Raw genomic sequence first — 9,046 nt, 5'->3', positions numbered from 1 at the left:
TTAAATATCTATCTATGTTGGTATGCATTTAAATGCATTTAATATGTTAGTTTTAAAAGACTGCTTATTGCAATTTTCCCACTAGATGGCGCTGTGAGCAGGCCAGGTGGAATTGGATGTTTCAGTTCACATTTACATATTCGGTGATTGGGACCTTCCCATTAGAGAATTGACGGTCCAATCACTGCGATCCTCCCAGGTCTCTTTGTGTATATATTTGCGTGGTATTGGCATGTGTGCGTGCCCCTGATGACGTTACGTATGACAAAACGCGTCAGCCGGAGCTACGCACACACACTACCACGCATGCGTGAGTGAAGGTTGGCCAACTTGGTTCCAGGAGAAACTACCAATTGTACCCATACGCTTGTTTTAAGATATTTTTGTAACTGTTACTCCTTTTTACAATAAATAGTTTCAAACGGTATCACACTATGTTAGCTACCTTTTTGTTACATGCCTGGTGATTCATTTTTCATCCTTCTGGGGGAGTTACGTGCAGAGGGCTGTGCTTCCTGGTTTGCCGCTATCTACCTCCATGCTGCCCATTCATCCAGCCACAGGGAAGGAGATTTAGGTGATTTGGATTGTTGGCTTGGCTATTGTAAATAAAGCTTATGTAACTGCTCTTATTAGGGGGTCGCATGTCTTCTGGTAAGCACAGCTTGTTGATTTTGGTTGGTGACACCCAATCTATCTTACCTCTCATTTCTTTCACAACATGTGGGACTTTTCCTGCAAACTCCCATGTGTAACATTCCCAGGAGGTCTTAAATGTAGTGTTCTACATACCTACAATAAGGTGAAGGGGAACCTAATAGCTGTACAACACGTGGGCAGTATTCGATTTCTAATCCCAACTGACATCAACTCATAAAAATAGACTTTATAAAATTATTTTATTTATTGAATAGATTACCATTTTTTACACTAATACATATCTATAGCTAAAACTTTTTCATCTTGAATAGAGTAGGGAAGGGTCAAATCTTTTTTTTTTAATACTGTCTGTGTACAGGACACACAACAGGAAGTGAGAGAAAATCTCTCCAATTGAGGGGGAATTCCCTCTTAGATGGTTGCCACTGCAACAGGTGTACCTATTGGAGGATTTTCTGTCACCTCCTGTTCTAGTGACAACTGTAACATTTTGGATTTCCCATCACCTTCTGTATGCTGACATAGACCACCTGAACATATAGGGAGAGTTAATCTCCCCAGCAGGAGACGCGGACAGCAGTAATAATCTAACAGAGGATTTAACAATTCCATACTCAATTCCTATATGTATACAATTTATCACAAACAAGAAGGAAGGCACAGTGAAAACCTTTACAACGTGAAAAGTCGTCATTCTATTTCAGGATTATTCTTGAACAGATACTCCGCCTGTAGGAAAATTAAAATACAAAGTGAAAAATTGGCTAATTCATGGTAGCAAAGGATCAGGACAGTAACAAATAACATTTATATTTATGAATGAAAGCATCACCCCACAAATAACTTAAAAAGTGAAGATTTGCTATGTTATAGGGAACAATTTTAAATTTTAAAGGAGAAGTATAGTCAAAGGTTTTTTGACTATACTCCTCCTGGGGATCACAGGAGTGTAGTTCCTTCTGCACTCCTGTGACCCATTTTCAGCCGGCAGCAGGCTAAAGCCCGCTGTCAGCTGATGTCACTTAGTCAGTCCAGGCTTGCGAAACATTCCAGCCTTAAAGTCAGGATCCACCCAGAAGCCTGGACTGGCACCTGGCTCAGCCTTTCCGTGAGCCTGCCCACTTCACAGCCCAGCGCTCCCCTGACAGTCAACGATCTCTGTTCAGAGCGGAGGGGAGCACTGCTGATCGCTCAGTTTTCAGTACAGAGCCGTTGGGGAGAGATGCAGCATCAGAATTAAAAAAAAAAAATGTTGCCGTTTTTGGCGATCTGAATACTTTGAAGTGCAAAGGAGGGATATAGGGTCTTTTAGATCCCCGATCCCTCCATAAAGAGTACCTGTCACCACCTATTACTGTCACAAGGGATGTTTACAAAAAATTATTATTTTTTTTTTTTTTAAAGAGACAATGTAAAACAAATAAATAAAATAAACAGAAAAAAAAACTGTTTTAAAGCACCCCCATCCCGGCGAGCTCACGCAGCAAAGAAAACGCACGCGTAAGTCCTGGCCGCATATGTAAACATTGTTCAAATCACACATGTGAAGTATCACCACGATCGCCAGAGCAGGAGCAATAATTCTAGCACTAGACCTCCTCTGTAATTCTAACCTGGTAACCGTTAATTTTTTTTTAAGCGTCGCCTATGGAGATTTGTAGATACCGTAGTTTGTCGCCATTGGATGAGTGTGCGCAATTTCAAAGCATGACATGTTAGGTATCTAGTTACTCGGTGTAACATGATCTTTCACATTATAGAAAAAAATTGGGCTAACTTTACTGTTTATTTTTTTTTAATTCATGAAAGTGTCTTTTTTCCCCAAAAATTGCGTTTGAAAGACCGCTGCGCAAATACAGTGTGACATAAAATATTTCAACGATCACCATTTTATTCTCTAGGGTCTCTGCTAAAAAAATATATATGTATAATGTTTGGGGGTTCTAAGTAATTTTTTAGCAAATAATACGGATTTTAACTTGTAAGCAACAAATGTCAGAAATAGGCTTATGCCGTGTACACACGGGCGGACTTTTTAGCATCAAACGTCCGACGGTCTTTCTGACGGACTTTCGACGTAGTTACGATGGACTTTAGAACGACCGGACTTGCCCACACACAAACGGACTAAAGTCCGTTCGAAAGTCCGTTCGTTTGAACGTGATGACGTATGAAGGGACTAGAATAAGGAAGTTCATAGCCAGTAGCCAATAGCTGCCCTTGCGTCGTTTTTTTGTCCGTCGGACTAGCATACAGACGAACTGATTTTTCGATCGGACTCGAGTCCGTCGGAAATATTTGAAACATGTTCTAAATCTAAAGTCCGTCTGATTTTCAACAGAAAATGTCAGCTGAGGGTCCGATGAAGCCGACACACGGTCGGATTGTCCAACGGATTCGTTCCGTCGGACCAGTCCGGTCGAAAAGTCCGCCCGAGTGTACACGGCATTAGGCATGAAAGGGTTATGTAGCAATGCCTAGGACTCTTATTGGGTCATTTTGGCATCAAGCACTGCATTGCAGGATGAGTGGTGGGTAAGAAGTCTGTGTATGCATACTAAGGTTGGGGTACTCGCAGCTATTGCCCTCTAAATCTATCCTATCAACTTGAATCATAAACAGTTGCGGCCAGGAGCCTCCAACAGGTGATCATGCAACTAAATACTGTAAGACTAGTCCGACTCATAGATAGAGAGATCTGTGCAATACGCATGCTTTCACTCCTGCCAAACATGTAGCAGACAAAGGACAGGTGATTTGATGACATTTCCTATCACACCAAAAATACTCCCTAGCAGATAAGAATCAGCAATAGAGTGTTTGCACTTCCCAAACACATAGCACCTATCAACCAATTAGGTGTGAATGGTCCTGATCTGCTATTAACCTTCACCTTTAGAAATAAATGGCAGAGACTCTTACCAGATAATCTACTGGGTCACCTGGGCGGACTTTAATACACTCGTTCAGCCCCTGTATTAGAGTTGGCATAACGTTCTTCATTAAATAATTTCTTAAAGGGACAGACTGAGCTTCCAGTAGTTCCCGTTCTTGGCGCTTCACCTCTTCAAGGCGACTGTTCTGTAATATAACAGGAACATGCAATCATCAGATGTGCTCATACCTTTCCGTTACATACTTAGCTTACATTGACATATATATGAGGGCTCACTTTGCAGGAAAACCCCCTGGCACATTAGGGTCTCCTGATGAAGCAAACCAGTTGCAGAACACATCGAGACTGCTGCATCCCTTCCTGTACCACTGGCCCTTGAATTGTCGTATTACTATGTTTTTAGTTTTATGATATTTGTATTTAAAATTGTTTGGGACAGATAGGATTAGTGCTCTATGAGGGAAGTTATTGTGCTGTTGTTATGTCTTTTTAATGATATATTGTAATATAATTATGTGTTTAGACATTTGTGTCTTTCCTTTCTTCTTTGGGGTTTTGGCTGGCACCATAAAGACCTCATATTCTTTTATTTTGTTTTGTGTCAGACATTTGTGAACACATCCAAGAATTGCACAGGTACCAGGATGTACATGATTGTATCATTTCTGGGTCAGCATCCCAGTCTAGGAGTAAATGAATAATGATAGCTGAATAAAGATGGTGCTGTCATTTTGGGGGAAAAAAAAACAGAAGAAGGCACTGTGATCTCTGAAAGGTAATAAATACTGGAATTTGTACATTCACACAATACAAACAACAAAAAAGGGCAAAAAATAACTAATGACTGTTACGACTTGCATAAGAAAATTAACACTTACATGTTATTTAACACCTAAAGTTGAATTCCAGAAATGCAGCTGCTTTGTAAAAAATGAAGGCACACTATTAATTACTATGTATAACACTTCCTTGGCTTATCTTTACTATTTATATCTGACAGCTTTATAGTACTCCCAGAAGACAGCTATAGCTGTATTTCCAGTAGCCTGACGCTGATCCTTCTGAGCTCTGCATCTTAAACATGAGAGTCGTGCAGCTGATATTGCCCGCCCATCCCCTCCTCCTGCCCAATCACAGAAGCCTTTGTATTATGTGAACACATTCACAATATACAAAGGCTTCTGTGAATGGGCAGCAGAGAGGCAGAGCGGGCATAGTTGCTCTGTGTGCTTCTTTCCTCTCAGATCCCAGAGTGTTACTCCAGCAGAGCAATAAACCTGCAAAAGTAAACAATAAAGATAAGTTCAGGAGATATTATGCAGCTCCTTGGACCTAACTCCTAGTGTGCCTTCACTTTTTAGTAGCTGAATTTCTGGAATTCAGATTTAAAACCACAAATACATCCAATGCTTAATTCATCTAAAGAAATACAACTTTCTCCAACCTACCCATTCCTCCCAGCGAGCCATCCTCTCTGCTTCCTCTTCAGCCTCCCTCCGCTCCAGTTCAGCCTTTCTTTTTAATTCTTGAGAAATACTTTCCTCTGCTTCCCGAAGTTCCAGCTCTGCTTGTTCTGCCATGGTTAGTCCATAGTTCCTAGACTCCCCTACGGCTTTAGTGATTTGCTTTAAGATGTCTCTGTACATTGGATCATCATCTTTTGAGACGTCTATGGGATTCAAAGAAAATGATAAACAAAAATATACAAAACACTGCAGGCTTTTTGTTAGATTTACAAACACAGCCACAATTGTCTTTTCTGTTTAAAAATTGTCCTTTCTAAAATGTATGTTGCTGTCTTTGCTGTAAAAGATTTCTCATCCATTCTTTTCTCTGAGAAAGTTAGTGGAAGTCTCCCCAGCAATAAAAATCTGACAGAGATTCTAACCCCTCCCTGCTTTATCCATAGGCCCCTTTCAGTCTTGCAGGCGGATCTGATCAGACCTTGCACTCTACCCATGGAGCGGCGGATGTCAGCAGTGACATGTCCGCTGATATCCGTCGCTATTCAATCCGATCCTGCCCGCAAAATCTTGACGGAGGGTGGTCCTATTTTCCATCCGCCTGGCAGTTTCCCCAACGAGGAGAGCAGGACTGGGTCCATGTTCGCTCTGCACAGTGAACGGACCGGTCATCCGCCTGCTCAGCGAGGATCAGTGGAGTGATTCCCTGCTGAGCAAGCGGGTTCCGCAAAACGGAGGCACCCACGTGAAAGGGGCCATATATTTTGCCCACCTTACAAGTTAACAATATTGTTATGCTGATTTCTTCTTGTAAGGACCAAGTTGACAAAATTCTTTTCATAAAATAACAGAGCTGTTGAAATTACAGACTTTAGTGAGGCTGATAGAGATCTCATACACTATAATGCCGCGTACACACGGTCGGAATTTCCGACAACAAATGTTCGATGTGAGCTTGTTGTCGGAAAATCCGACCATGTGTATGCACCAGCGGGCATTTGCTGTCGGAATTTCCGACAACAAATGTTTGAGAGCTGGTTCTCAAATTTTCCGACAGCAAGAAATTCCGATCGTGTGTACACAATACCAACGCACAAAATTCCACGCATGATCGGAATCAAGCAGAAGAGCCGCACTGGCTATTGAACCTCATTTTTCTCGGCTTGTCGTACGTCTTGTACGTCACCACGTTCTTGGCGTTTGGAATTTCCAAATGACCGTGTGTATGCAAGACAAGTTTGAGCCAACATCTGTCTGAAAAAAATCCACGGTTTTGTTGTCGGAATGTCCAATCGCCTGTGCGCGGCATAAGAGTGGTTCCAAAAATGGCCACCACTGCCCCCTGTATAGTGGGGTGCTATAGAAAAAGTTAGGGAAAAGGGTGCAGCAGTGTCAGGTCATCAGAGCCAAGGGAGCAAAAAACATTTTTTTTTTTTACATTCACAAAATCTATACACAAAATTCCAAGCTACAACACCTAAAGCAGAACTCCAGTCTGCAGTGATCTAAATGTTTATTCTTCACCCCTATATGCTGTGCATACAAGGGAGTGCACTCCTATTATTATTAAAAGTGTTCACAAAAAATAAAAAAGTGTACTAACATCGTACACCCTACCCCAAACTCAACCCATGCAGCTAGTGCAGCTTTCTGGGGATTTGAAAGACCCGCTCTTCTTCCTCGGGTTTCCGGGATGGATCAGAGTGATTCTGACCAATCGGAATAGCTCTGATCTGTCCGGAAGCCCCAAGGAAAAAATAATAAGAAGAGAAGCGTGAAGGTTGTTAGTTCACCTTTCCATTTCTTGTGAAAAGGTGTACTTACACTCTTCATAAAAATAGGAGTGCATTTTACAGTTGAAAAACTCTGATTCATGTTAAATAAGAAGGCTGCACCACATACAGGGGAGAAGAATAAAAATATAAATTGCTGCAGACTAGAGTTCTGCTTTAGGTGTTGTAGCTTAGACACTTTAAATCCCCCTAACAGTGCCAAGCATCACTTACCCTTTCCCCAACTCCAGCTCTGTCCCTAACTTCCTCCTCAGTCCAGTGCTGGCAGTCCTCTTAAGAGCAGAATTACACTCTGCCATACTGCCCTTATCCTGTGAGCCCAGCCTGTCTTTTATATGCCCCACTAAGGGATGGGGGGGGGGGGGTGTCATCACCTAGGCAGAGCTCACAGCACTCCAGGACTGGGCAGCACTCACATGTAATTGTGCCAGTGCTGCTTAGTCCTGGAAGAATGCCCGCTGCTGCTTGAAGAAGCAGAAATTGGGGATGAAGTTATAGGTCCAGCATGAAGACTTACAGGAAAAAGCAATGTTTAAGGGTTAAAAAAATGCTCCATGGGGGGGGGGGGGATTCTGTAGTTCAAATGGATGGATAAGTCAGGTGGAGCCAGCATATCATTGTAGTAATGCCCACTCAATGGTGATTAACGTTTAGCAGGCATCATGTCAATCTAAAACAATACACGCATGCTTTGCCTAAATGCAAGTCTGGCCATAGATTATGCATATTTCTTTCCTTTAACTAAAGGTAGAAGGAAAAAAAGTTGCTTGATTCCTCGGTGTTGATGGGGGAATCCCTCCCACAACACTATTGCTTTCTGAGGGAGGGAGCGCGAGGAACCTTCCCCACAAGAAAAATACAAAGATCACTGATGGCAGCTATAATCACTGGTAATGATCGGGAGAAAATACCCTGATAACCTGCCCATAGTTAGAAATTCGTCTGGTTCCTGCTGAACCGGCTGAATTTCAGTCTGTCTATGGCTGGCTTAAACAATAGAAGCCAGTAAACTAGGTGTTGTGTGATACATGTGTTTCAGCTACCCTTCTGTTCTTCTTACTACTTCTGTATACATGGATGATACAGTACTGATTATCACCTAATACAATAGGACCGCAACAAGTCAGTTCTGTTCACTGAAAAACAACACTGCATTCACACATAGAAAGCAACACACAACTAATAGTACATTGTTATCTGCAATTCCTGAGTCCTAGGTAGGATTCAGTATGCACGGACGGAGATTCTTTCTCATCCAGATAAAACTGGCTCTATGGAGGATGAGTGCATCAGCCTGGACACACATTAGCTGACACCTCCTGAAGTCCAGGTTGAGTTTTTAAAACAGTCACTGGGTCTTCAGGGATGGAGAAATTGTGCCTTCTGAAATGCCCTTATGAAATTTGGAGGTACACACTGGGGAAGGGGAGAAAATAAAAGAGCAGCAGAAGCTGGTAGGACAGAAACAGGTGAGGCCAGCTCTTGTTTTGTAAGCATTACAAGTTATCCTAATTTTTTTACGGTATATTTACCTAATATATGAAAGCTGAAGTATAATTTATTTTGCCTTCCCTGGTTCCTCCTTTCACTCTTATCAATATGTTAATGAAACATATAAATAAAACCATTCTGATTTCATTACATACATTATTTTAGACTCAGGATGGGTCTTCCCCATACAATGCAGTAAGATCATGGCTGCTGAAAGGGACCAGTAGGGTGCTATACATAACCTCTGAAAAGGCCTGATGTAAGCAGTGGGCTGGCTCTTGGAAGGAGTTATGCAAATATCAAAATGCCTTTATGGGTGAATGTCTGTCTGGAATAGTGGGCATTCCTAGATAGACTGTACAGTGGAACCTTGGATTATGAGCATAATCCGTTCCAGAATGCTTGTAATCCAAAGCACTCGCATATAAAAGCGAGTTTCCCCCGCAGAAGTCAATGGAAGCAAAGATAATTTGCTCCACATTGACTTCTATTGCATGCAATACCGTGTGGCCAGAGGTGGGGGGGGGGGGGGGGTTGCCAGAGAGACTCGGAAATACTTGGAGACCACTCGGATGCACTCGGAAAGGCTCAGAAACACTCGGGAAGTGAGTATTTTTTAGTGTTTCCGAGTATTTCAGAGCGGCTCGGAACGGCTCTGAGTGCCACCGTCGCCCCCACACCTCTTGCCAAATGCGTTACTGCACACCGCAGAGGCTTGAATCCTGCTCATTTTGCGAGACAAC

General features: G+C 42.3%; 1 protein-coding gene across 1 annotated transcript in view; it reads right to left on the bottom strand.

Moving 5' to 3' along the window:
* Positions 1 to 880: 880 nt before the first annotated feature.
* Positions 881 to 9,046, bottom strand: part of AK7 (adenylate kinase 7) — a 51,895-nt gene continuing 43,729 nt past the window's right edge. The window contains exons 16-18 of the mRNA XM_073610280.1: positions 5,005 to 5,225; positions 3,583 to 3,741; positions 881 to 1,389 (exon numbers count right to left, since the gene is read on the bottom strand). Coding sequence (XP_073466381.1) covers positions 1,351 to 1,389; positions 3,583 to 3,741; positions 5,005 to 5,225 — 419 coding nt within the window. The 3' untranslated portion in view covers positions 881 to 1,350. The remainder of the gene's footprint in view (positions 1,390 to 3,582; positions 3,742 to 5,004; positions 5,226 to 9,046) is intronic.

Source organism: Aquarana catesbeiana, linkage group LG13 (assembly GCF_042186555.1).
Source record: "Aquarana catesbeiana isolate 2022-GZ linkage group LG13, ASM4218655v1, whole genome shotgun sequence".
NCBI classification, from domain to species: domain Eukaryota; kingdom Metazoa; phylum Chordata; class Amphibia; order Anura; family Ranidae; genus Aquarana; species Aquarana catesbeiana.
The sequence above is the reverse complement of the archived record's forward strand: the minus strand, read 5'-3'. Positions and strand labels throughout refer to the sequence as shown.